Source organism: Takifugu rubripes, chromosome 17, assembly GCF_901000725.2.
Source record: "Takifugu rubripes chromosome 17, fTakRub1.2, whole genome shotgun sequence".
NCBI classification, from domain to species: Eukaryota; Metazoa; Chordata; class Actinopteri; order Tetraodontiformes; family Tetraodontidae; genus Takifugu; species Takifugu rubripes.
The window spans coordinates 13,063,709-13,091,110 of NC_042301.1; the positions used below are offsets into that span (position 1 = coordinate 13,063,709).

General features: G+C 43.5%; 3 protein-coding genes across 4 annotated transcripts in view; 1 reads left to right on the plus strand and 2 right to left on the minus strand.

The window, feature by feature from the left end:
• Positions 1 to 15,443, minus strand: part of arhgap10 (Rho GTPase activating protein 10) — a 36,954-nt gene extending 21,511 nt beyond the window's left edge. The window contains exons 1-14 of one of the 2 annotated variants that reach the window (XM_011612955.2): positions 14,852 to 15,441; positions 5,621 to 5,716; positions 5,379 to 5,440; positions 4,206 to 4,277; positions 4,024 to 4,125; positions 2,971 to 3,081; positions 2,681 to 2,785; positions 2,243 to 2,372; positions 2,055 to 2,161; positions 1,848 to 1,942; positions 1,309 to 1,390; positions 997 to 1,039; positions 835 to 903; positions 505 to 579 (exon numbers count right to left, since the gene is read on the minus strand). In XM_011612955.2, the coding sequence (XP_011611257.1) occupies positions 505 to 579; positions 835 to 903; positions 997 to 1,039; positions 1,309 to 1,390; positions 1,848 to 1,942; positions 2,055 to 2,161; positions 2,243 to 2,372; positions 2,681 to 2,785; positions 2,971 to 3,081; positions 4,024 to 4,125; positions 4,206 to 4,277; positions 5,379 to 5,440; positions 5,621 to 5,716; positions 14,852 to 15,005 (1,303 nt within the window). In that variant the 5' untranslated portion in view covers positions 15,006 to 15,441. Of the gene's footprint in view, positions 1 to 504; positions 580 to 834; positions 904 to 996; positions 1,040 to 1,308; positions 1,391 to 1,847; positions 1,943 to 2,054; positions 2,162 to 2,242; positions 2,373 to 2,680; positions 2,786 to 2,970; positions 3,082 to 4,023; positions 4,126 to 4,205; positions 4,278 to 5,378; positions 5,441 to 5,620; positions 5,717 to 14,851 lie in introns of both variants that reach the window. The other variant, XM_011612953.2, reaches the window with a different exon arrangement.
• Positions 15,444 to 16,080: 637 nt separating this feature from the next.
• prmt9 (protein arginine methyltransferase 9) lies at positions 16,081 to 22,695 on the plus strand. The gene is made up of 13 exons (XM_029850889.1): positions 16,081 to 16,392; positions 16,703 to 16,902; positions 17,008 to 17,156; positions 17,239 to 17,475; positions 17,605 to 17,772; positions 17,857 to 17,959; positions 18,161 to 18,270; positions 18,390 to 18,582; positions 18,674 to 18,857; positions 19,440 to 20,124; positions 20,201 to 20,354; positions 21,956 to 22,078; positions 22,153 to 22,695. The coding sequence occupies exons 1-13, from the start codon at positions 16,344 to 16,346 to the stop codon at positions 22,378 to 22,380; spliced, it is 2,583 nt and encodes an 860-aa protein (XP_029706749.1). The 5' UTR covers positions 16,081 to 16,343; the 3' UTR covers positions 22,381 to 22,695.
• Positions 22,696 to 22,790: 95 nt separating this feature from the next.
• Positions 22,791 to 26,407, minus strand: tmem184c (transmembrane protein 184C). Its single transcript, XM_011612952.2, has 10 exons — positions 25,819 to 26,407; positions 25,575 to 25,705; positions 25,450 to 25,486; positions 25,162 to 25,367; positions 24,612 to 24,686; positions 24,445 to 24,538; positions 24,246 to 24,358; positions 24,060 to 24,159; positions 23,818 to 23,989; positions 22,791 to 23,726 (listed from the first exon to the last, which is right to left on the minus strand). The coding sequence occupies exons 1-10, from the start codon at positions 25,933 to 25,935 to the stop codon at positions 23,428 to 23,430; spliced, it is 1,344 nt and encodes a 447-aa protein (XP_011611254.2). The 5' UTR covers positions 25,936 to 26,407; the 3' UTR covers positions 22,791 to 23,427.
• Positions 26,408 to 27,402: the final 995 nt, after the last annotated feature.

The window sequence follows — 27,402 nt, forward strand, 5'->3', positions numbered from 1 at the left end:
ATAATTCACCCTCACTGAGAATAGCATTTGAAATGGTAGGTCTGATGAAAAATGGTTGTGCTGCTTATTTCAATCTTGACAGAAAGATTCCGAAGGCTGCAGCACAGAGTTAATGAAGTCAACAGCAGGCGGGGAAGAAGGCTTTGCAGAGGAAGTGATGGTCGTGGCTGCCCGACTTTGTTGTCATTCTGAACACAGTGCTGAAAGTCACTGTGATTCTGCTGGGGAAGCAGGAAGCAGCATGCAGGGAGTAAAGGAAGGGACAGAGGCTGAAGGACTGAGATACACGAAGGAAATGTGGCTGATGTATGTGTTCAAACACTAAGATCCACATTACACAGACTGGATTTGTGGAAATGTAGGACAGACCATCACACTATCAACCAGACATATTAAAACAATTACTGAAGTGCAACCATAACAAATACTTAAATGTATTGCATAAATAAGTCCTACAAAAACAGATTGTTGAAGCAGAAATAATACGTAAAATGTTTTACTTACCAATCATTAAATTGAGAAGCTTCTGGACCTTGGAGCTTACTCCAACAACTCTGTACAAGCCTTGGTCATTGATACCTGGATTGAAATTAAGGATGTTTTGAATGGGAGAAATATGTATATGTGAACAAACAAAAGATGAAGGTTTGTGAATTATCGGCAATATAAGCTGCAGTTTCTGTTTGTCATCGTTAGTTTTAATATTGGAACAAGGCTGCCTCCTCGTGTTAAAATGTGGCATTGCACCCAAGTTACTGGGAAACCAATCTTGTGTTAAACTGAATGAATTGGTTTTCTTGATGTAAATTTTAAATAGTGACGTTTTATATTTACCTCTCTTTTCAATGGCAATGATGGAATTCTTCACAAAACCCAATCCCACATCATCCAGCTGAGCATCAACTGTTGGTGAAACAAAACAACAAATGTAGAGTGAAACACTGCAGCCGTTAAAGTACTTCATATTCTGTGGTGCTGGACAGCTGGAATACTCACTTCCTCTTTCTTTGGAGTAAGTCCTCCCAAGATAGTGACCAATCTATAGATCAAAGAGAGAGGAAATAAAAGTGAAATATAAATGAAACATATTCAGCCAAGAATTATATAGAACTCATAGAGCAGAACTACTCCAGAAATATATTTTATCACAATAACTTAAAAAAGGAGTGGATATTTAAGCAAGCACAGTTTAAATAGAATCCTTAATTTCTTTTCTGACTAAAAATAATACATGCAACATTTCATTGGGCAATATAAACACTTTTATAGACATTTTAAATGACGTCATATTGAACACGACCAACTTACAGGTTCCTTCCCCCCCATGGCCTGCATCCAGAACTTGTGGTCATCCTCCGACAGAGCCTGTACTGTTAGCACCGTGCCTGGCCTTAAAACAAGAATAATTAAAAAAAAAAAAACATCAGCGTAACAGACTTTCACATAACACATCGTGAGGCAAGTTAGTATCAACATAAAACAAATGCAAGAACTGTTTAAAACGCACCCAAAAGCACAAACACGTATGCACACTGGTATTTATAGTGAATACAAATACGAGCCTTATTAGTCATTCCAGCTGGTTTACTAGTCTACTACATCTTTAGTCATGGAAGAACAGATTGAATCACTTTACTCATCCTAATCCAAATGGATGTGTGGGCTGGAATTTTCACACTAAATCTGCAGAGCGCTATGCTGCGAGGTAAAATGAAATATTTATTAAAATAGTGGAGAGTTGCAGTTAAGTGAGAGCAAAAAAATAAAAGTTAAAAAAAAAAAAAAAAATCATGCTGCTCTTGTGTCTGCAGCACTGTGATGGAGAAACTGCGTCAGCGAAGATGTACCGGTCTGTTATGTCCAGGTCCAAGCAGAACCTTCTGTCCAGCACGTCGGTGGTTTTGCGCACGCAGGACTTCAGCGTGACGGACTCTGTCTCGCCCTGGAAGAAAAAGGAAAAATAACAATCGGTCATTACATTTATATTACTGTTCTGCAAAGCTGGAAAAGCGGCAATATGACATCTGAGTCTGATGCGTTCTGCAGCAACTCACAAGCTTCCCTCCAGATCGGTGGTCGAAGGTCACCATGTGCAGGATCTTCTGCTCTTTGACAAATGTAGAGTAACGTTTCACCCAGCTTGAACCAAAGGGAGGTGGCCCTACAGAGACCAAGCACACAGGTGACACACGGTCCTGGAACTATCCACAGGAGTAGGACGCTTGCAGGACGGTGTTCTTACGTTTTTCTTGCACATAGAGGTAGCCCTCGCAGCTGATGGGGCTGGTCTGTCTGTACTCCTGAGGTGCCTCCTTGATCCTCTTCATCAACTCGTGCACCTCCGACCGCGTGGCCTCAAATCGACTTCTTGTCTGGGAGGGAGAGGAAGCAAACAAACGCTTGAGAGTCACTTACTGGTACTCCTTGGTTGAGTAGAAACAGTCCTCGTGAGGAGTCGCTGCAGATCAAAAATGACGGGCTCCCCCTTTGAAATCCATTCTAATCTCTTAGAGATAAGACTGTAATGCTGCAGAACAGATCCAACCACAGCAAAAGAGCCGCGGCGATTGAACGTCTGGCATGACATGTTAAACGTGGACCCGCAGCAGCCACGGTCTCCCGTGCTGCAACGCAAAAGCTTCTATTTTAGTCTCAGTAATAAAGTCAAGCTATTTCTTACATTCTGAATATTTATCTGCAGGGCTCTTTTATAATGTTCAAAGTCCTTGGCAAGCTCAAAACCCTGGTGATAAAAGGTGAAGACTGTCTGAAAGAAGGCCAGCATCTGAAAAAAACAAACAAACAAAAAAAACAATCGGCATAAAAAACCATAAATAATATCTTAATCTGAATAGTCAGACAATGGAAAAGAATTTCACAACAATGGCGCCTCTACTTAAACACAGGCAATCATGCGACAGATACTATTTTAATGTGTCAAAGAGGATCCCGGACAGCAGTGTGACTCACAGGCTCCACACATTCAAACTTCTTTCTTTCTTGGATCTCCTGCAGTTTGCACACATAATCCAGCGACTCCTCCTGGAAGTGCATCCTCATGGTTTCCACTTGGCTGTCAGCCTTGGAAGACAAAGGACACACACATAGCGAGAGATCATCTTTCTGCTATTCTTACAAGTCTATCTGCTCGGAACCGGAGCATACTATGTACATATGACACAGGATGCACCATACATTTGGTTTGATGACAGCAAAACATGTATAAACAGAAAAAGCAGGTGTAATATTACATTAACGGGCAAGTTAGAGGCATATGTGAGTATGTGATCTTCCAAGGGAGGCAGAATCTATCACCCGGGGGTGCTTACAGATCTGCATACATTGACGTACAAATCATACAGAAGAAATGCATCATCTTTCACAAGGTAAGCATCATAATGTAAGTGGTGGTTGATGTAAAAGGGTTTGGTGCATGTACAGGACTCGCAGGTGCAGATATGTATTCACCTTTTTTTAGTTGGACTATTTTGAAAGAATCTGTTGTAATTCTTTGACTTCACAATTGAATTGGCGATGATGCTGAAACCTGCTGTGGCAGCGAATTCATCAAAATGTCTGTTGAGTTCAGAGCAGCCTGCAGTCAGAATGTCAACAGCTTCAAATATCCACTGGTAGTTTTATACAATATGGGCTGGCCTTAAATGGCTACGTGGCATTATAAAGGCAAGAAGCCGTTGTTTCCCCCGCGGCTGCTGGATTCTCTGTTATTTAAGATGCTCATCTTCTGTTGCTTTATCATAGATTTGTTCCTTGAGTTTGCAGTGAGGCAACCAGGGTTGACCTTGGTTTGAGGAGTACAAGTGAGTGCACATTTCCTTTCCAAACAAGCCAGGAAAAGTGTTGTTGCAGGCACGTCAGTGGAAACTCACACGGTCCAACAGGCTTTGCAGTAAAAAAGGATTCTCAAACTAAACAAAATGCCATTGTCTCTCAGCTTTATGGTCATTATGGGTCGCTACTCTGCATGTCGCAGCTCTGGAAAGTTCAGCATTGGATAAATACCTCCTGAAGATGTGGCTCTTTTTTCTTTGCAGACAAATTCAGAAGCTTTTCAAGGGAGCTGTAGTACTTTTCCGTTTCCTTCTCATAATGCTTTTTCTCCGCCTTAAGAAGGTCAAAAGGGAAAATATGAATACCACACTATCTGTAACGAATCAATCTATTGAAAACTGAGAATACATTACCCTTATGGTACCAAGATGCTCTTTCCTGAACTTCTCCAGGGGTTTCATCAAGGTCTCGGTGATGTTTCTCATCTAGACAGAAAGGACCCATGACAGAACCTTCATTAACGGCCCCGCTCACTGGCAAACACCATGAAGATTTCACAAGACACAGCACATTTTCCACTCTTTTGTGTTTGCTGACTCCAGAGCAGTGCGGCAGGACTTCACTTGGCTTTTGGGGATGCGGTTGGGTGATTGATGCATGGCTGAGCGAGATACACTGAAAGGCTGCTGTTACAAAAGCATAATTTTCCCCGTGTTGCTTCGTCTAATGTGTATGAATAAGGTCTTCCACATTCCACCTGCATTTCTGCTCGGCTGGCTGCAGGCATGTCTGTACCTGCATGACCGTCCTACTTTTGCTTCTCTGACTTTGCACAGTGATGTCATCCGGCTCCTGTTTACCAGTTTGGTCCCAGTCTGGCACTACACCAGCCATCACAGTCAGGTAGTGATGATAGTTACACTCCCTAACCTCAAACAGGTTTGTTCACTGCATTTAAAGCTACAAACCCATCAGGAGAAGAGGCTTGATTTAAACAAAACAGCTGAGAAGGCTACCCTAGTGTAAGATTTAATGATTCACGATCTCAGTAAGTAATTGTTTTAGCCGAGCCTTCATGTCAGGAGGTATTATTGTGCTTTATAACCGAGTGACTTCAACAACACTGCCTGAGTCAGAATCGACTTTTATGGTGGCGAGGTATAACGGACTTTCTGCGGATCTTGTTGCTGGTAGCGGCTTATGTGCCTTGCTGGTATTTAAGGCTTATGTGTAATGATGTGGACATGTCCTCTCTAGCCACTCCCAGGCCAACGCTGTGACCGTGTTCCTGAGGGACAACAGGAAACCGGTCTAAGCATTAACAACACACACATCCACCCTGAGGGACCTGGTCCGTGCTGCCTACAGGTTCCTTGAAGATAATGAGATTACAAGCGTCTGGAGCTCTGGTAAATGGCGATCAGGCATTGGGAAAGAAAAGGTGGAGGTGTAATCTGCAAGTGCACGCACTGCAGGCACCACCCCATTCACAGACATAGACAGATGGACGGTCAACAAGAGACACGCATGCACACCCAAAGGCATTTTTCAGGGCTTTGAGGCAGGTTCTAACTGGCTGTTCTCACCATCAGCTCCCTTTGATCTTCTAGGTTCCTGAGGAATGAGGAGAACTCTTGCAAAGACTCATCTAGGAGTAAAAAGACGAGGAATCTGTAATTCTCACACATGCACTTAAATCAACCTCCAGTACAGACCAGTGCAGACAAAACCCACTTTTGCTTTTCTGGTAATTGGAGACCCAGAAACAACATCTTAAAGTGGCTGTTTCCATGGTGATGAATGCCTACTAGTTGGAAACCACACTTACCAATACATTTCTCGTCATCCGTCTTTGCGTCACCGATGTACTCAAACTGAAACTCGCCGAGACACTGGGCAAACTTTCGCTGTGCCATTCCAAGCTCTGAAACAAAGCAGACAGGATGGAGACAGGATGTTCAAAATGTCAATACTGCTTGCTCCCATGTTCTAAAGAGGTCCACACATTTTTAACAGGTGAAAATTTAAAGTAAAATGTAAAGTATTTCATCACAATTCCCCACAAAAAGCCAGTCTAATGCATTTCACTTGGTTATCTGCACCACAAACATCCTGTTTCCTTCATCTAACCGCTGTGTGCAAGCCACAGGTGACTGCTTATGAAGACAAAAACCTAGTTAAATAGTCCAAGCAGGTTATATTTACAAAGAGAGAGTGTGATGCTTTGAGCAAATATTTGCTTCCCACACCAATTCCTACTCAATGATATCAAGATAAATGCTACAGCATGACACGTTATGAGCGTTCACATCCTGGTTGATACTGAAAGTGAAGGAGAATATCACCCAGTGGGAGTCTGGTGTATCATAACAATAAAATTAAGGTGCACTGGATTATTTATGCTCATTCTAGATGATTATCTTACTATGAATAATCATCAGTTTAGCCCACATAGCCCTATAAATAACAGAAAAATGTATCTAAATACACACATCTTCAGTTTATACCTTCAAACTGCAGGTTGATGATATAGTAAAAAAAAGAAATAGGCCTAAATATACTTCCTACTCCTCCACACAGAAATATTAAAACCATTCCAAATGATGTCCCATCACTCCACCCATGCACATCAATAAACACAACAAGCCAAACAGGGAAGAGATTCCCTGACCCGTGGCGCTCCCCGAGGGAAGCATGACAGAATGTGGCGAGGATATTTTAGGACCGGAGCTATGAGCTGCACACTGAGCAGTGCTGTCACTGTATCTGGCAGATGGCGTGGACCCCACAGGGAACAATTCACTGGAAAACAACACAGTTCTCACACTACAAAGCATCTGAAAACACTTCCAATGCTGTTTGGAAGGCAGGTTACAGTTTAAGAAAATATGGTCAAATTAGGTGAAAATGTGTGAGACTAAAAACAAAGTAGGGCTTCGTTATTGTTTATGCTGTCTTACTGGAAAACAAGGGTCCCTAACTGGATTTAAGGGTGGAATCTGGAAGGGAGAGCCTTTTCCCTGCAGCGATTATGACTGAATTAATGCAACCTGCAACTGATTATTGCTGCTTATAGGGTCAGTGGAGGAACTCATCATTTTGCTAATTAGTCAATGCAAAACGACCTTTAAGAGGTGCATGTGTTTAAACAAAGATGGACCCTGGAATCCACACAAGCTTTCATTTATTCTCATAAAGTGTTCTGTCTTGTTAATTTACATCCAGCTCTTCCCTAAACAGCGTGTGCAGATGTTATGGATTAAATCTGCAGTGTGGCTCCGAGCCCAAACATGTGAAAGCTGTTCGGAACCATCTCCCCGAGTCTTGCTCAAACTCCTTCAACTCCATCGCAAACCTTCACGACACCAGAAAACGTGCAAATCCAACCCTTCCTTGTGTCATTTATCAAATAGGGGAAGCAAAGGGATCCAGACCGGACAATGGGCGAGTATTGCCAATTGTTTGTTCTTTGACGAGATCTTTATATAGCATGTAAAGGGAAATGCCTTTTTTTTTTTTTTTTGAAGGTGATGTAATGTTTTTTTTTTTGTTTTTTTAAAGGGGTTCAAAAAGGATGTAATGTCAAGGAATGGTTTTTATGACACGTAAAATAGGCTAATCTCCTCCGAACACATCCAGCAAATCAAAAGGACGAGGGCTTTGTTTATGTCTCATCACAGTTCCTTTCTTGGCTCCTGAACGTCCACAAGACACAGCCCAGACCTGATCATTAATCAAGGCTGGCGCAGGTCAACGCTCGTCCTTTCCATAGATACGACATAGGCAGTGTCAACAAACAGAGGACATTGCCCAAGTGAGAAATCTACTGTAACATCTGGATGTGAGGCAACTGTTAGTGGGAAAAAATGATATTAATAATGCTTGCAGGGTTCTTCATTTGTTCATAGTTGTGACATTTTGCCCAAAATGCTTCTGTCACAGAGGTGACTTTCATAGGAACTGGTATAAACAAAACTCAGTGACCTGCCATATGGGACTATTTACAGGTAGGTCGAAGTTGAGGGTGTTATTTTCAAAATAAAGACATGCCAAATATAGGCACGTCAGGTCTTTATTTTGGAAGCAAACACTGGACAATTTTTGAAGCGTATGTAAAAGCTAAACCACAGAGGCGGCTCGAATTCCCAACCAGGATGTGCAATTCCATGCCATGCACCCTTGGTCACACTGTTGTGGGCGGCAGGCCTTCATTTGTGGCCTGTATGACCCCAGACGGCACAAACAATCCTAAAATGGCACGGCCTATAACAAACCCTCTAAACGCATTAGGCCAGTAAGCAGGAAGGGAGCAAGAACTAAAGACCAAATTGGATTTAATATTTCATATTTCAACGAGGTTTAAAGTGATTAGTGTTATCTATGCGCTGATGACAGGATGCAGGCCTATTGTGTTGACCGTACCGCCATCATCAGATTTCACCGCTGGTTGGGTTCTGCTGAATTATTGAGCAGACAGTGTAATAAGACTAGAACCCGCGGCCCTCAGCTGGAAGGCCCATCTCAATAGAATCCAACCCAAATTAAAATAAGGACATGATTTTACCAAAAAAAGACAGTCTTGGGGATTCTTGTTTTAAATAGAATTGATTAAATATTAGTAAAATCTACAGGTAATCAAGATGACTAGACTTGGAGTGACAAGCCCAATGATATCATTAGCATCTCTAGAGCTCCTTTAGCTTACAGTAACATTACCTGGGCTGTGTCCGAAACCACACACTCGTTCCCTATTCACTACTCACTACATGGGGGACATGGATTGAGTGAACTACGTAGCGCACTCAATTCAAAATTAGCTTTCGGACACTATGGCGCACGTAAAATGACGTAATGTTGTCGCATAATAATAACGAATCGTTCCCTGGGAAAAGTGGCCAGGTCCATTTAATTATTTTAACCCATCCGAAACATACCCAAACACATTCAGCGATCGTTTCTTTGAAAATGCAATATTTTACCCAATTATAATCTTTATATAATAATAATAGATTAAAATATTAATGTCAATAACAATAACATAACACTTCCTTATTATCTCAAATAATTAGTGTCCGGTGACATTTCCGGTGACGTAATCTAATAAGATGCTTATAGTCGCGTATAAATAAATAAAGGCAAAAAACATATTTAAAATGGAGGCAGCAATGTTCCACTAAAGTGAAAGAATTTTACGCTCTAGTAAGATATGTGAAACAAATAGCATACAATAATAACATAATATTACATACATTTGTACGTCATTACTGCTCGTTTACCCGCCATCGACAGATTACCACGTGATACAGTAAAGGCTGATGGGATATATTACCGAGTTCGGGTGCATCGGTTGTACACTACTTTTTGCAGTGCATTGTGGGATACATTGAGTGCACTCGCGATGCTCACTAAGAATTCGGACACTATTTCAAAATGGCGTCCACACGATTGAGTGCACTATGTAGGGTATAGGGGGTGGTTTCGGACACAGCCCAGGGTCTTTTTTCGCCCAGCCAGACTCCCTCCAAGTCTTTGAAGTGTCAATTAAAGCCTCACACACAGATTGATCGTATGCCCCCAGCTGTTTTCACTATATCCAAGGTTGGTGACGTGATTCTGAAAACGGAGCATTTTGTGTAATTCCTGAAACTTGATAGTCTTTGTTTGGTCTTCTGATGAACCCTAAATCCAGCCTTTGAACTGCTCACTTTCCACCATCTGTGCTTCCCCGCTTAGCTCGATCAGCATGGAGCAGACCTGTCAATCAAAATCTCAGCTCTAAATCAAACAAATGAGAGAATTGGTGTGCTTTTGTGCGGTTTATCAATAATAATCAGGACAACGCAGACATGTTTTATCTTAAAGCATCGCTTCCACTTAAGAGACATTTTTGGCCAGCAACAGTTCTCAGATTATCCAAAAACACGCACGATTGTAGAGTGGAAACTTCAGCCTGTTCCCTGGTAGTTAAAACATGCTTTCACAACATTACACTGAACCTTAACGTGCCTCTCCTGAATCCCAGCACGCTTTATTGTCTGATTTAAGCCCATGACAGCATCCAGGGTCACTGATGGTGCTCCCAATGGAAAATCTTCACAGATTACTCAGAGAATTAACAGGGTTTCTTTCGCATTACTGCCGTTGAATCCACATCCATCTGAGGGAGTCTTGTACCAATTCGCACATTTTTAAAAATTTGGCCAGTAGCGCCAAGAAGTGACGTCAGTGGGTAAATTTGCATTGCTTCTATTAGAGCCATATGGGAATGTAATGCACAAATTCGAGCCATCTGATCACAGACTGTAGTCATGTTGGACTGTGTCCGCATGTGAAGGGTGGACAGTTCATAGAGAATATATGAGACCAAGCTGGGTGGACTTCATTACGTAAGATGGGAAGAATGAACGTTAGCCAGTTACACGCAACTCTGGTATTAAAGTGGTGTGAGGGGACCTTCGACAAGGGAGGAATCGGCAGCTTCGTTTGTGTCTCTGTGTACCGTCAAGTCCAGGTTAACGCAGCATAGATCAACTGGATATAATCAGTGGAACAATAAACAAAGCTGTTAGATGAGAGGTCTGCATAACAGATTGAAATGATAGCCGTGGTCCTCGAGGAAAGAACCGTCACGAGATACAAATACCTTACACACTCTAGGGCACACCAGAGTTCGAGGCAAAGGCTTTTTGCCTTTTAAAGAAAGGCATTTCGGAACAAACCTGGGAACTGTCAAACTTGGACAGTTTCTCTGCAGAAAGCCAGAGACCCCATACGAGTGGACCACACGAGTCTAGCAGATCCCACCGTGTCCCTCTGTGTGACAACGATAGGGGAATCTTTTTGTGAAAACACAAAAATAAGATGTAAACAGCGGCATCCCCCCCATGTGACATGGCGGGGAGGGCAGGGACACATGGATTCGGGGTAAATATGAAGTTTTTTTTTTTTAAAACAATAATGAGACATTTCTGCAGAGACAGTCAGATATTAATCAGACCAGCTCTCCTGATGGACTCTGACAATTAGACTAAGCACATTCCTCAGGTCCAAAAGAGGAACCTTTATTTTTAAGATCAGCACATAAAGCCTCAGGCTTTGTGTTGTTATTTTAAAACACTGGTTACCATGGTAATTGTGGTATAAACTGCATGATTTCCACCTAACTGAGCTGATGTTTTTTTTTTTTTTGTGTGAAGTGAATCTCACCTACAGTATGATGTTAACACATTTCCTGTTATCACTGCAATGACCTTTCTCACCATTCGGACACAAAACCCCAGCTTGATGTGGGTATTTAAGCAGGAAATGTAACATTTTCCATAAAATGAAGCAGTGGACGTAGGTATATGTCAAAGTTCAGCAGCTGAAGATGTCCTCGGTGTATTCTCTGGCGCCCGTTGGAGTGCTGTTTGTTATCGTTCCGACAGTCTCATCAGATATGCCGCTCGGGTCGCAGCTCTCCTCATCTAGGCCCTGAAAGAGCAGCCGGTGTTTACACGGCGTGCCTTTCCACAGTCCTTCCTGTTGCACTCAACCCTCCCATCTTTTCCATGGTCTCCGCTCACCTCCCATCTTTGCCTGCCCACCCCTCCATCCCAACAAATCTATTGGATTTCTGATCCTGAGAATAACCCCATAGGGGTAAGGTAGGACCTCACAGCCACAAAAATGGCGAACAACACAGTATCATTGTGTGTCAGACCTTGTTCTTCCTTCGGATGATTAAGGGTTTCTCCCACATGACTTCACGTCTCACGCTAATGCAATTTTAATGAAAGATTGGGATGTGGGCCTTTGGCAGCATCAATAATGTGATTATGGGGAGAACAGGAGTGAGCCAAGACACACTGTGGCGGGTAGGCTAAAATCATCTGCCAAAAAAATACAAAGTCCTCCGCGTTCACACGAAGGGGGCTTCAAAGCAGAAGTGAAAATCAAGGAAACCATTTTTCTTCATAAGCCAACTGGTCAATTCAACATGAGGAAGTCCAGCTGAGGAAATGAAGCTGATTAAGCCAATTGCAACTCTGTAAAACCTCATGCTTCGTATTAGAGCCTCACAATGAAACTGATGAATCAGTTGATGGGATCTCACATCCTGCACATAGATGATTTTATCTTCTGCTCCCAGGTTTACAAAAGACAACAGAGAAGGGTGGTTTAGAGGGTACAGACAGGACACGGTTCCTGTGGAGGAAACCCTCGGAAACAGAAGCAAACATCTGTACGGCCCTCCTCTCCTGGGCACTTCCATGTCACGGCTCTTTGGCCCAGCGTTCTGCAATTAAGTTTCCTCTCACAACCAAGGTCTTTCCATGGCGACACATCCTCCCAGTTGCGCGAGTGCGAGGAGTCAACGAGGGGCCAAAAAGTCCCATGAAGCAGCCATCAAACAGCTGCAGAGGAAAAATAATCTAAACTACATCAGGCATCAGTGTGAGTAATTCTTTCTGTTCTGTCATTAATCTGACCATCACCTTTTAAAGGGATGACATCTGAGCTCAGGAAAAGATTTATCAGCTCCGTCTTTGATGAAAGGTCGAGGCAGGAAATGCTGAGTGGACCCATGACACGTTTGTCCTCCTGATTATTCAGTAAGAACTCGTGCAAGGATGTGAAAGGAAAGCACTGATAAAGCTGCCAAAGGCAAAGCTAGCCTTTCACTTTATGACACTTATTTTAAAAAGTGTGCAGGTTCTTCTCAAACAGACTCGTTTGGAGGTTGATACGGTGACACAACGATGAAAATGCGGGTTTAAATGAAGGTAAGGCTATAAACACTGCCATCAGTACTTACATCAACGATGCCATTATAGAACGTAGTCCAAACATTCGAAAAAGTACCTTTCTGAGAATGTTCACATCAGCTTGTTTCACTTCTGGATCAAGACATAGATCAGAAGGCCTACTAATGGGAAAATTCGACATCAGCAGGGAGAAGAACTGTGACTTATATCAATACTTGCTGTTAGAGATTTTTGGAAGTATTTTTGGCCACCTTAGTCCAGTTGAGCAAGATATAAATGCCAAAACATGTGGGAGAGAGAACAGGTTTTCATTCCGATACAGCCACCCAGGGCACTAAAACTTCCTTTAGCAGCACTCTGAAGCTATCAACCAATGGAAATTCTACACCTCAGTCATATCTCCACCTCAATATTCATCATTGTTGATTTAATTCTTATAGTAGCCCCATTATCAAAATAGGGATTTACCTATTCCAAGAAAAGCTTCACGTTATCTTATCAATATAACATCAACAGTGCCGAGCCACGGTATGACACACATCGAATGTGTCACAATCTACACCATCAGGAAGACACCAACTCATCTGTGCCCCACAGTGAGAAAATAACAAAGCTGTGATTGTTAGTGAACCGGGTGATTTAGCTCCTACAACTGTTATCTGTTATCACGCCTTAAGAAAGTAAAACTAAACAGATGGAAAGATTAAACAGATCACATGATAGTGCCAAAAAGCCATGAAATAGCACAGATGTGAACATTGCGGCTAAAATGCTACATGTGACCACAGTTTTCTAAAAGCCTTGAATTCCTGGGGAGATAAACTCTCACCAGGAGCGCTGTGATGTATATAACGGCATGAAAAAGAATCGCACCAATTGGGTGATTTGACTTCATCAAGACAACAAACGCATGACGAATGACTTGCATGAGTAAAATCGCTCACTTAGCGTCAGCGGTTGTGTGACCTTGAGGCAGGAGGCACTAAAATACCGCTCCTGCTTCACTTGAAAAATGTAAACGTACCTCGTGAACTCTGGAGTGCAATTCAAGTGTTTACTTTCCATTAAATTACAAAGCACCTGCTCTTTCCGCGTGCTTATTAGGAGTCGACAGTGACCTGCACTCCCTCCAGGAGCAGAAGATTCTGCAGAAATGAAACCCTGGAGTCAAGCTGATGCATCATCTTCTACAGCGGTGCTCCAGCTCATTGAAGCCAGCAATACGTTGCAACAGAACTACAAATTGGTGGAACATTCCAAATTAACATACATCAATCATCTTGAACACATCTCATTTCTTAGTTATAAAAACACCTGGATTGTCTCAGGATGTGCCTCTAATTAATTGGTGAATATTAAACAGTTTCCAAAAACATGATGTGCAAGTAGAAGCACTTTTAGACTCATAACACTGTGCAAGTTTGACTACATCTCACTGGTCTTGGACTTTGAAGAATTCAGCATGTCCTACAGGCAATATACAGGATGGAATCTGGAACTGTGAAGGTTTATGAGCAGAAACCACGTAATTAAACAGCTCAGAGCAAAAGACCCCCCCCCCCTCCACAGCTGCCATTTTGCCATCAAACAAAGGCAGGTTTATGTAGCCACATCGAAATTATGATTGATGTAGTGAATGGGAGCTTTTTCAGTACCCTGACATGCAGAGAAAGGGGTTCAATGATTATCACTGGTAACACCTGCAGTTGTCTGAACGTTTCATGTCAAAATGGCTGCTGAAAATAAATGTCTTTTTTTGTAACGTGCCTAAAGCTGCAGTGTAATACATTAGATTTGGTCTATAAATACAGTTTAGACAGGAGGGGGGACTTGATGGCAACTTAAAACACTTACATGTGGTTTTCAGACATGCAGGCCAAGGACATAGGTTCTTTTCTGATGACTATATGCGCTGCAGGCACTGAGTACCTTAAGACGAGCCCTGCCCACAGGACTAGAGTTCACACTGATAACAATAATTTCAAACCCAACAGAGGTGTGTGACTGACTGCAAATAGGGCACGGGATTATCACAAGAACTCAGGGATTAACATTTCTCAAATGTCAGCCTCAACGCAATGGCTGAGGAAGCAAAAAAGTCCTAATGCAAAGCATTGATCTCCAAAGTACGAGGGTTCGATAACACATGACGAATTGGTATGTAAAGGAACCATCATTTAAGTGGTTTCTCTCAACATTAGCATCCAAATATTCCTTTCTAATACACTTTGCAACACACCCACAATGCCCAAGAAAGAAACGCGCCTTTTTAAGGCTAAACTCGGACTTTTCTTAAAGCAAAACACACTTACGCTTCGTTGCATTGATGAGGTTTTTGCCATCTTTGTACAGTTCTTTGATAAATCTGTTGGTTTTGTCCAGCTCTGCTTCGTGTGCCTTTATTTTCTCCCTGAAGCAGGGGCTGTCCAGATAGCATTCACTGAATTCCAGCGGGTGTAGTCCCATTTCTGATAGCTTCGTTCTGCCGTACGGGAAACTGGTCGAAGTGACACTTAAGTCTACTTTCTAGCTAAAAAGTACAACGCCGTAAGAATTAAAATCGTGCGGTTTTTGCAGGTATGTTAAAACCCGGCAGAGAGATCATGGCTACGTCAAGTAGCAGAAGCTAACAGAGGTTAGCATGGTAACTTCAGACACGGACGCATGGGTGTTGTTCCACAATTGTCAAAAAACGCAACGACTGACAGGTATAAAGCTTAAAACGTGATAAGGCCTAGGACAGCGGGTGAAGTATTCAGCGGAAGCCTTTTCACGAGATTAATTATAACCTAAGAGGTGCTGAATCCATTCTTTTGCCTCCCATCAAACGTAGTCCACCTCTCAAAGTGACAGATTGAAAAACTCTGCTGACATCTGTGCGCGTAGCGAACTTCTACTAACTTCCAGCCAATGCAAGATGAATCATCTTAAATTACTTCCGCTTTCGCGTCGCGGTTAGTTGTCGTGAGATTGTATTATTTTGAGTAAGAAAAAATAGGTTTGAAGTGGTGAAAGGAATAGTCAAATTTATAGTTTATGTGGGCGGCTGGGCACAATATATTATTTCATATGCACTGAGCCATAAAAGGATACTGACAATAGAAAATAGAGAATCTGGGATGTTTTGAAGAACAATTTCATGTGAGCCACCAGCTAAGATACAGTTTAAGTTTACAACACCGCAAGTTCGAATTAAAAGAAGGGCGATTGATATACATATATAAATTTGGAGTGAAGTAACCAAACAAATGATGCGATAAATCCAGTAAAAGATAAAAGGCAGAAAGGATTAGCAAGAAATGATTTAACAGTGAGACTGAATGATCTTGACTTTGTGCACTCTTTAACTCCGCCATAAGACCTACCCGTAATTTGTTCTACCTGGTGTAAAACTAAATAGGTGTTGTTTACGGCAAAATAATTGAATGAATACTGAAAGAAATATAGAAAAAAACAAATTCTACATTTGATGCGTTTTTATGTGTTGTTTCAAAATAAGATTCTTCTTGCTAATTCCTCTGCGGAACTTTGTATCGTAAGACGTTTCCCACCGAACCCTTTAGTATGTGGAAACATTTCTTAGTTTCCGGTAGATTTAGCCTGATCCACAAGATAAATTAAATTTCGTTACAATTTTATTTGACTTCAACGTGAATAAAACTCGAAAGTCATTTTCAGACAAGCACTTGAAAATTGACAATGACTGCTAGGAGAGTGTGTAGAATAATGGGTTGTTTATGACGTTGTGTTGATTATCTGAAACGATGCTTAGATATATAGCTAGCTGGAATATTAGCGGTATACATGATAATAGGATTCCCAACGACAAAAATCTGTAATTTAACAACAAAAGGTAAGTTACATTAGTCGTATGTAGTATTTGTATAGTGAAAAACGTTCAAATGCATTGTGTGTGTTTTTAAGTACAGTAAGTTTTACATTTTATTGTTTCTAAGGGTTTGCTGCGCAAATCAAAAATCCTATTTTGCTCAGTTAATATAGTTCTCGACAGTTGTAATAATAGAAGGAATACTGGTAAAAGGTAAAAACAAGGACTTTAATTGTACCTATTTTCTACCAACATATCAATAAGGTTATAGATACGAAGTGCTAGAAATGATGTTCCATTATCAAATTATTAATAAACTCCATCGTTTCGTCAGGGATGCCTAACACAAGTGCCCGATCAAAGCATGGAAGGAGGTCTCGAAGGCGCGTCAGAGAGGACCCTGCCAAAAATGAACTGGTTTCCAGTTCACTAGAAAGTGCCAGGCAGTGCCTGTTAAACCAGGATTACGGGACTGCCTTTGTGCACTACCTTCTTGTGCTCAATCTTGCACCCTTATTTAAGGACTTAGCAAAGGTAATTCATATTAATGCTGCTGTGAAAAAGTCAGTCAGAAATCTTTTCTCACTGCTTCATAAAAAAATAGTTTGGTGTTCATTTTTTATGACGTCTTCCTTTCAGGAGTCCTTTAGGTTCACCCTCTTCAAATGGAGTGAAGAGCTGGACTCTCTGGGCCGCATTCAAGACCTTTTTGACTGTTATGAGCAAGCTCTAGAACTGTTTCCCACTGATGAGGTTATCCTAAACAGCATGGGTGAACACCTGTTCAGGTATGATGTCATGGCAACATTAAAAAAAACGTGACATTACTTGCGTTTGATAACCCGTTTCTTTCTTCTTCTTTTTTTAAAGAATGGGTTTTAGAGATGAGGCCGCAGGCCATTTCCACAAAGCCCTAAAGGTGAGACCAGACTATCCAGAAGCCAGGGAGAACTTCCACCGAGTGGCCAACTGGCTGGTTGAGCGTTGGCACTTCTTCATGCTTAACGACTATGGGAGGAATCGGAAGTACCAGCAAGCAATTCAGAAGGCTGTTCAGAGTGGCTGCAACACTGTACTTGACATAGGTACTGGTACTGGGATCCTTGGGTGAGATATTTTAGAATTTGGCATCTCTTCATTCCTCAAGTTATAAAGTGCTTTTGTGATTCAGGGTTGGTGTACTTTGTATAGCGTCAGGACAGGATGTTTTCTAATTTTTTGCTTCTCTCTGCTAAGTATGTGTGCTAAGAAGGCGGGGGCTGCTGAGGTTTATGCCTGTGAGCTCTCCAAGACTATGTATGAACTGGCCCGGGAGGTGGTGACCGCTAATGGAATGGACGGCGGCATCAAGATCCTTCATATGAAATCTCTTGAGATGGAAATCCCCAAGGACATCCCACAGAGGTAAAAGTGCCTGGCTCTTCTTTTGTTGACTCCACAACACAAAACCGAACAGATTTCACAGTGCGTGAAATCCGGTTTTCTCAGGGTGTCCTTGGTGGTCACCGAGACGGTGGATGCTGGATTGTTCGGAGAGGGCATCATAGAAAGTCTCATCCACGCCTGGCACCACCTGCTGCTGCCTCCACAGGTACCTCACACCATCAAACAGCATTAAGCACCGTGATGCTGATGCTCAGCATTGAAAATCTTCCTCTACAGTCTCCTGAAAAGATAAATACTGATGCAAATAAAGGATTTAAAAACTCTTAATAATTTTACACAAGTGCTGTTTTTAAAATGGCAAGGATAGTCCACCTGGGTGTTATAATACATGATTCTTGTCCTAAAGAGAGGCAAGAATGAATTCCAGGAACAGTCTGTAACGGGCCGGGTCATCCCAGCCGGAGCCACAGTCTTTGCTATGGCTGTTGAATGTCTGGAGATCCGCAGGCATCACAGGTAGACCCTGACATCACTCTGAATTTGGTGAAATATAGTCTGTGTGTTGAGAGCGTGGTAAATATCAATGAAATTTGTGTACACGGGCCTCAGTTCAGATCAGCTCTGTGGTGTTACAGGGTGTGTGTGTCGGAGGTGGGCGGTCTGTCCATGGTGGCGGCCGGGGAGCTCCGCAGCCCGGTGAGCTGCAGCTCGGAGCCAGATGACTCCACGGAGCCTTACACTACAGAGAGACTGAGCAGGCTGCCGGGGGGGTACAAGTCCCTCACGCAGCCCTTCACAGCACTCAACATAGATTTTAACAACGTTCAGGTATGATGAAATAACAAAAAAAATACATTTTTGTGTGGAAAGTTTTTGTAATTTTAACTGTTCTGTTCTTATTTCCATGTTTTACCTGTAGGAACTGGAAGGACTCACCTCCAGGGAGGTCCAGAGGCTCCGCCTGCCCGTCATTCAGGAGGGGGAGCTGGACGCTCTCACTGTGTGGTTCCAGCTCCACCTGGATGAGGAGAATAGTTTGTCTACCGGACCCCAGGAAGACACCTGTTGGGAACAAGCCGTCTACCCGGTCCACAACACCAAGGGTATCATTAAGCACTAATACTGTACCATAAGAGTAATCCATTACACCGGGGTTACTGCAAACGTGACAGGATCAGGCAGTAGGCGAGGCCTTCCTGTTTGTACTGCAGCTCTTCCAAACAGGCCTCCACGTCATTTCACTGTAACTCTAATTGGTGGAGGCAACATCAAGGGAGCCGCTAGCTTTCCCGCTGATCACCGCCATCCGTTTCCCGACCGCTGTGATGCGTGAGCCGACATCAGTCGCGACACTCTTTAGTGCTCATGAAATTCTTATAGGTGATAAATATGCATTTTTCTCAAATGCCTGTGATGAGGGTTGCTGTGACACGGAGACGTGAACAGATGTTATTCCTGGTGGGATCCTCTCCCTCCTCCCTCTGCACCTCCAACTCTGTCTCCTGCTTCTTTCCACCCTTTTTGGAAGTTTTCAAACAAGGTTTTGTCGAGTGCTTTTGATTGATATAACCTAAAACTACTTAAGTATCAGGTGATTAAACATATTCTCAGGATGTAGAAATTCTGCCAAGTGTTTCTGCAGCTGCTGCGTTTATAAGCTGACATTTCTGGTTTCTTCTTTTCAGGTTTTCTCCTGAAACCTGAGGACGAGCTGGTGGTGGAAGTGTCCTGTCGAGATGCTTACCTGCGACTCTGCAGCGTTGCCGTGGTCAGAAACGGACGCGAAATCCGCCTGGACCAGCGGCTGGACACGCAGGCCTGCGAGAACCACATTTCAAACCGTAACCCAGAGGCGGAACTGTGCAGCGCGCTGTCAAGCCTCCAGACCGAGCAGAACCCCCCCTCTAACGACTTCTGCTCGCTAGAAAGTTCTGAAATCGCCCTCCTGAACAATCACGCCTACCATCAGAGTTTTCGCGCCGCGCTCGCCAAACTCATCTCCCAGCTGAAGGGTAAATGGCAGAACAGAGCCGGCGCCGATCCGGGCTCCACAGACCGAAGTGACCTCCTCTATGTCCTGGATGTGTCAGAGGGCTTCTCTCTGCTTTCCCTCATCGCCGCCAGCCACGGCCACGTGAAAGCCTACAGCTCTGTGGAGAAAAAGAAGCAACAGGAGGTTTTAAAGAGGCTGGCCACTTCCAACAACATCCCGGAAGAGCGTCTAGAGTTCTGGCTCAACCACGTGGAGGACGAACAGGGGATGCTGAAAAGGCCGTCCAGGGAGAAGCTGTGGAGCGGCATCATGCTGGACTGCGTAGAGACGTGTGGGCTCATCAGACAGAAGCTGATGGAGAAAGCCTCACTGGCCAGGTGAGATAGAGGGGACGAGAGAGGCAGTATTCTGACAGATATTCTTAATAAAGCATGTTTCTATCATCTGTACAAGGTGTCTGCTGGAGGACGGAGGCCGCGTTTTCCCAGAGAAGATCGTGGTTTATGGTACTTTGGTGGAGTCGGACACGCTACTGCTGGAAAGCGCTGTTCAGGGTCGGGAGCCAACATTAGGATTCAACATCGCTCCCTTCATTAATCAGTTCACCGTGAGTTTGACTACACAAGGCACTGCCTAAAATAAAATCATTTATTAAATTTGAAGACTAATACATTTGCTCTTGTATCTCATGGCTTGGCCTTCTATCGACCAGGAAAATAGCAAATGCAGAACTTATGCAAGCTGGTCTGTTAACATCAAGTTAATATTTCTTAGGAATTTTAAGAACAAAACCAAAAGGAAAGACGTTAAATGTTCAACACGAGTTACTCATTTGCTACTAGCAGAGGTGATTAGTGGTAGGTGACCTTTGCTCATCTCTTTCTTGTTACTGCACAGGCTGAAAAGAAGGCAGGTTATGGCTATATAAGATTCAGTACATGAGGAGAAACAGAGAAATTGTTATAACATCACGCAGTCAAAGTAAAGGACCGGAAAATTCTCCAGATTCAATAGAATGTTTTATATAACTGCAATAGGAATGGCTTATTTGATAAAATATCAACCTGTTCAAATACAGAAAATATTATGGTTGCGTTCTATAAAGTGTCCACTCGGTGGCGCTGATGTCCGTTTTTATGATGATCAAATATAATTGTAGATTCTGAAATATGCATATAAAGTATTTTATTATGATTTAAGAATATATCTAAAGAACCCAGAAATGATTACATTTAAATTAATATTTTCTAATATTGTATCAATTACATTTCCAAAAAAACCTAATTAGAAATAGGACCACAATTAAAAATTACCCTGGTGAGGCTGAAACCTCTTTAGTCTCTTGTTTTATAGAGGCAAAATCTTTTAAATCTGAGGGAGTTGTCAGTGTGGGGTTCCTGACTCAAGAGTCAGCTTTGACGGCTTTTGATGTGCCTGTTGGACGGCTTTCGTTAAAGATGATTGACATACAGTCAGTATACAGTATACAGACATACAAACATAAACTGCACAGACAGATCTGAACAGGCAGACTGACGGTGCCCTGTCTGTGTTGTTTTGTTGTGTTCAACACTCAGAATACTAAAGTCCAAGACTTTTTTTTTTTTTTAAAAACTTTGATGTGTTGCATCTCAGCCACACTATCATCTTTTTTTTTCACTATTTGGAGTGAAAAAATCTCTTTCCCAGCACCACAGCGATGCTCTGATTCCAAAGGCCCCGCTCGGGGACGGCGGTTTGCTTTACCAGATGTCGTCTTTGAAGCCCTCGGCGGAGGGCATTTTTCTAGCACAACAGCCAAACAAGAGGCGACTGGGCCCAGCACATTCCTACCTGAATCCATCAGCGTCTATTACATCAGGCACATCAAACAGCCAGCTCTGAGGTCTGCACAACTGTGACAGGGCGGAGAAAGGATTCTTTTGTTGTGCACTAAGGGAAACTGTGACACTAAGTTCTCCTTCAGCTCCTCTTCCTGCTGCCCCGCAGCCATCCACTCCGCCTTAGTTCAAGTGAAAGAGTTTTGAATGGATTAACAAGTTCTTACCCACTTTTTATTATTTCAAACCTTATATGGAGTCGGGAGTCTGTTCCTGCTGCCACACACTCATTTTTTTTTTATCATTTTAACCAGGCAGACTTATTCTGTTGGTCGTGATTTTCCTTTTTAATTGTATATATATCTTAAACTGGCGTTTGTCCTTTCAGGTGCCTGTTCACGTCTTTCTTGACTTCTCCACGCTGGACTGCAAACACCTCAGTCAGTCCGTTGAGCTCTTTGTTCTTGATTTGATGGATGCCACTGCCAACTACACGCACCGAGAAGTAAAGGTGGGAGGAATTGTTTGAAATTGTATCCGACCTGACACGAGGAGAGTACGTTGACCAGTTTCATGCACACGCAGGTCCAGGCTACAGCGGCAGGCAGGATAACTGCAGTTCCCTTCTGGTACAACATCTACCTGGACCAGGAGATCAGCGTGAGCACCCTCAGTCAGAACTCTCACTGGAAGCAGGCGGCCGCCGTGCTGCAGGAGCCCCTGGAGGTAGGAGCCGGGGAATGGCTCCGTCTGTCTGTGAAGCTTCATAAGAGCACCATCTCCATATCGGTTGACAAGGACGATTCCCAGTGATCTGTGCTGCCGCGGCCAGTTTTAGTGGGACAGATTTAGGGAATAACTAAGCTGCCGTTGCTTCTTCAGTGTAAAAGGAGATGCACTTGAATGTATATAATAACCTCACACCTTGTGTTGGGGGTAGCACAAGTATTCACAGCATGCCTTGGTATTCCCAACATAGATCTTCAATCTCTGGGGTTTTGGATTAATGCCGATGAAAAAAGCCGGTTATTTACAGTTTTTTGTGCATGATGTTGTCATTGAGTGACTAAATGGTCACGTTTTAAATGGAATGTTTTATGGATGAATAAACCTTAACTGACTTTTCAGAAGTTGCTTAATGTTTCGTCATTTTCCTTTCTGGATGAGAAAATGTCATCCCTTTAGGGATTAGAATCTGTATTAAAACATTTGAAAAAGCAAACCGTAGTTAACTAGTGATTTATTTGACTAAATGATAAATTGACTTGTTCGAGCATTTGTGTCATTTGTAGAAAAATAAAAGCAAGGATCGATTGTATATTTGACCCTAGGATGGAAAGAACAGGTCCCTTAAAAGGCTTCGATGCAGCAACTGCAGGTTAGCGCCTGACAGAAAACAACTAAACAATACAGAAAAGCTGTCTGTCGTCGTGATTGAATGTCTTGATTAACACGCGGCGTGTGTGAAAGCCCCATACTGTCGAGCAAAGATCACGATGGGTGTGCTGTTTGTACAGGTTCTTAGTGGAAAGAGGCCTCAGAGGTCCACGGTAAAGATGTACTGTTCACGGCTTTCTTCAGTCTGCCAGGAGAGATCAGTCCTGACATTAATGTGCTTTACCTTACAAGTTATACCTTCTTTTTAGAGTTGCATACTTTTATGACTAAAAACTCCACCGAGACGTGACAAAATAGCACACTCCCAATTATATTCCCCCAGAACATTTGTGCACTGAGCCATAAAACCCAATGGAACTTCAACTCTGCTAAACATTCTTGAAGCTGTCAACAGTAATACCTTCAAATATACTTCTCTTTAACGGCAGCAACATGGCAGGGCTGGAATCGGGTCTTCTGTGGCTAAGTGATCACGATGAGATCAGTCTCTGCTGCTTCCTTGGTTTGATCGGTCGCTTCCTCCTCAGGCGAGACCTCCTCTCTTTGCTCCCACGTGGCTGAGCTGAGCCCAGCGGGGGCGGACAGCGAGTGTGGGGTAGGCGACCTCCCCAGGCCCTGGTACTGGCCGTTTGGCCCCACGGCTTTGGACGCTGCGTCTGAGATGGCATCCTGGGACCCAGAGGACAGCAGGCCGGACCGCTCGCCATCATTCCCAGTGTCACCGAAGTAGGCCTTCCTTGGCCGACCCATAACCGTTCTCCCTGTCGGCGAGGGGGAAAGAAATCAAACACGATGGCCTCCTTGTTGCCGGACGCCCCATCAACGCATCTGTGTGAACGAGGTAGCGCCTACCGACGTTGCGGACTTGTTCAGAAATGTCGGCCCTGACGTCGGAGATGTCCCACATCGCCATGAAGGAGTCGAAGCAGGAAACCTCCTCGGCCTCCTGAATGTAAGGCTTGTACGTGAAGCTGAAGTGGTGGGCGATGGCCGCCAGAAACATCTCCACGCAGATGACGAAGTCCTGCGCGGAAACAGGCCGTTTGAACGCGCTGGAGGACGGAAACTATTCCGAAGAGGCGCGTCGGATTTACCTGCAGCCCGGTAGCAACAGCCTCCACGCTCTTCCAGTCCCACGTGTGGCTCTCGGAAATAATTCCCACCTTCACCAGCAAAGCAATGAACACAGCTTGCCTGCAAAAGTTCACCACGTTTGAAGAAGCACACAAATGAGGGGGACGGTGCGTCGCAGGATTCACACGGGCGCGCGCTGAAATTACCAGAAAGAGACGAAGACCACCATTTTGACGCAAAGGAATTTGCCCACTGGTTTGATTGGACCCAGTTCCTCCCTCAGAGTCCTGTAGAACAGCACCAGGCAGTACATGGCAAACTAGGTCGAAAAAGAAAGTTCAGCGTTATTCCATTATTAAGATGATAGACACCTCATAAAACAAAAAAAACTGTTTTGGTTTTTACCAGCTGTGACATGTTGTTGACGATGACCAGGTACGTCCACGCGTTGGTTGAATTAAAATTGCCCTCATCGTACACGCCGCACAGCTGACAGATCCTAGAGAGGAAGACGGGCCCTCACATATAAAGTGGTAATAGCTGTGTAATACATATGAAGAGCGCTTACTTACAGGGCGATCACGGTTGTTACAGGTCTTACGACGGTGTACTGCAACACTCCTAATTTGCATCTCCACAGTAAAACCCTGCAGAGGAAGTTAATGATTTGGTTAAAATACATCTGAAAATGCTGACAGGCTGGTAATGACTGTCCCAGTTCCTAGCGAGGCCTCTGAGGACGCTCGCCAAAGCTGTAAACGGGACAACAGATCACGCTGGAGCCACTGACACACACGTGGATGGCTGATGCGACAGCCACGAGAGTGTTTTAACGCCAAACAAAATTGCTCAATGGCGATACACGAGGTTTGTGCGAGGGAAACCGATAAAACCGATTTTCCACTTAGTCCTGCGAAGGGCTGGCGACCTGTCCAGGATGTACCCCGCCCCTCCCCCATAGACAGGCTCCACAATCGTCAGGTTATGAAGAGGAAATGGAGTCATTCAGACGGGAGATTTGTGATGCCGCCAGGGTACAGCGGTCACATAACTTCCTTGGAGGGGGAAATAATGTCCTTAACAATGTTTAGGGCTTGTGTGATGGTGACCGAGGTGACTTACTCTCCCATCGGCCAGGGTGGGCAGCAGCACAAAGGAGGCAGGTGTTTCTGCTGCTCCTGGACCTCCAGCATCAACACCAGGCTGGGATACTGATTTTCCAGGTAGTTCAGCAAGAAGGTCATGAAGTTGTAGATGACGTAGGCCTCATAGCACTCTCTACATGTGTCCACATAAATGGCAATACTGGGGTATTTTAATGCAATCCACTGTGGAACAAAGCACAGGTACAACAGTTCCTATGGTGTTTACTATGATAAAGTTGCTTTGATTAGAGAAGGCACAACTCACGCTGTCAAGACTGTAAATTGGAACCATCCAAAGTATCCTAATAAAAGACACAAAGGAAAGAAAAGGAGATTCAAGAGATTCTTCCAGAGCACTGTTTGTAAATGGCAGACTGGTTTTATCTTGACCTGATGATTGGTTTCTGGAGCTCCGGCTGAGTGTAGTGAACCAGATGCTGAAGGATGCCCCATAATGATATGGGTATAGTCATGAAAACAAATATCCCAGCAATGAACCAGGCTTTCTTATGGGGACTGACCTGCCAACGAGTGAAAAGAAACCACATTTTCACACTGGAAAATTCTAATTTCGGAAATTTGAAATCAAAATAGTGCAACATATGAACCAGCTCCATCAGGTGATCCCACTGACCGCTGACTTCTGCAGCTCCCAGATACAAATGGGCAGGACGACTAAAAGCAACAGTATATACAGCACCACCACCAGCGGTCGAATCCATCTTCTCCAGTTCCCGCAGGAACAAGGCATCTTATCAAGACGCGGTGGGGCCTTCGCCACTGGCCGCAGATAAAGCCACAAGTCGTCGGACAAATACAATGTTAGATAAATTAAACGTTAGCTTCGCATTGTCACACTGTCAGCAGCTCAATGTGAGCTCAGACAACTCTCCTGCGCTGGCGTTGCTGCGATCACCGATATGTCTTCATGAAGCAAGTTTCGGATAATTAGCAGCTCATGTGACTCACATTTATACAGCTAAGATTGCTAAAGTTAGCTTATCAGCCGATTCACCATGTAAACAATCAGGGAGGATGACCTTTAAATCATCTGTAAGAAAAGTCTAAATGTCCAACGCGATTACGTAACCCTCACGACCGATACACCGATAAATTCTCCCCATAAATCAACGCTTAAAGGTATTTACAGTAGGTCTCCGTTCGAGAAACTTTTCTCAAGTAACCTAATTGTTGTGGAGCGCGTACTTCCTGTTTTTGCCCATAACGTCAAATATGATTGGTGGACACGGGATTTTGTAGCCAATCAACGATCAGAGTACAATCCACAATGGTGGTAGCTGTTTGGTTGCGCCGTATTCTGGGTGTGATCTGTGTTTTCACCAATAGGGGGCAATGGGACTTTACTCAATAGAAAACGGTGAGCAGTGGGTTGGAACGAGAAGCATTTCTTTAGTTCAAAATCCATTTCCGTCATTTTATTTGATCTCATTTATAATATAGTATAATATATAATAAAGTGCCATTTGTGATACACATATCAGACACTTCAGCTCTAAGGATGTTAGAACAGCCACCATCTATTATTTTATATCGTTTTCCACACTTCATTTAGCATTTATCATAATCACTGAAGAAAATGTGCTCCCATATACGTGTGCATGTGTTTGTGTGTCTTCCTGTGAAAATGAGGGGAGGCAGAACTTTCCTTTCGGTTGCAGCATGTCTCCACTGGCCCACAGTCACAGAAATCACTGGTTGACGCAGGACAGATTGTTCATGAATTTTGAATTGATCCTTTTGGCTTTTATGAATTAAAAATGGCCTTTGCCACAAGTCGCGAGAGCGAACGCCATGGAGGATATAGCTTGGAGGGATCGCCATGCAAAGTGGCATTCTGGGTACAGCAGCGCGAGGGCAGGGTAGATAAACACGTGCTGTGTTTGATCAGGCCCTAAACACATTTCAGCATAAAGAATATGGCGTCCATGATGTCTCGCTGCCTTAAAACATGCGTGTCAGGGAAGTTAAGCAGTCAGACAGATAAGTGGAATGGAAAGGGCTGAGGAGCAACGCTAATCAATGCAACAACAAAGGAGGAGACTCTCTGTCTGATTACTGAGATATATTGTATCAGCCAGAGTGTGCCTCCTTTGTCAGAGGAATACACACGTCTGCAACTGTTGGACAATTATTTATCTCAGATAAGGTCTCGCAGACATTTGTGGCCGGAAATTTTCCGAGTTACTGAGGCCATACG

Bases quoted from the DNA above. Each gene is read 5' to 3' on its own strand.
- tmem184c (XM_011612952.2), bottom strand. From the start codon at position 25,935: ATGCCTTGTTCCTGCGGGAACTGGAGAAGATGGATTCGACCGCTGGTG. The intron at 24,359-24,444 runs GTAAAAACCAAA...TTTTCGACCTAG, and splicing joins TCAACAACATGTCACAGCTG to TTTGCCATGTACTGCCTGGT. The intron at 23,990-24,059 runs GTAAATCCGACG...GTTTCCGCGCAG, and splicing joins CTGTTGCTACCGGGCTGCAG to GACTTCGTCATCTGCGTGGA.
- prmt9 (XM_029850889.1), top strand. From the start codon at position 16,344: ATGATAATAGGATTCCCAACGACAAAAATCTGTAATTTAACAACAAAA. The intron at 20,355-21,955 runs GTGAGTTTGACT...TTGTCCTTTCAG, and splicing joins CCTTCATTAATCAGTTCACC to GTGCCTGTTCACGTCTTTCT. The intron at 22,079-22,152 runs GTGGGAGGAATT...ATGCACACGCAG, and splicing joins ACACGCACCGAGAAGTAAAG to GTCCAGGCTACAGCGGCAGG.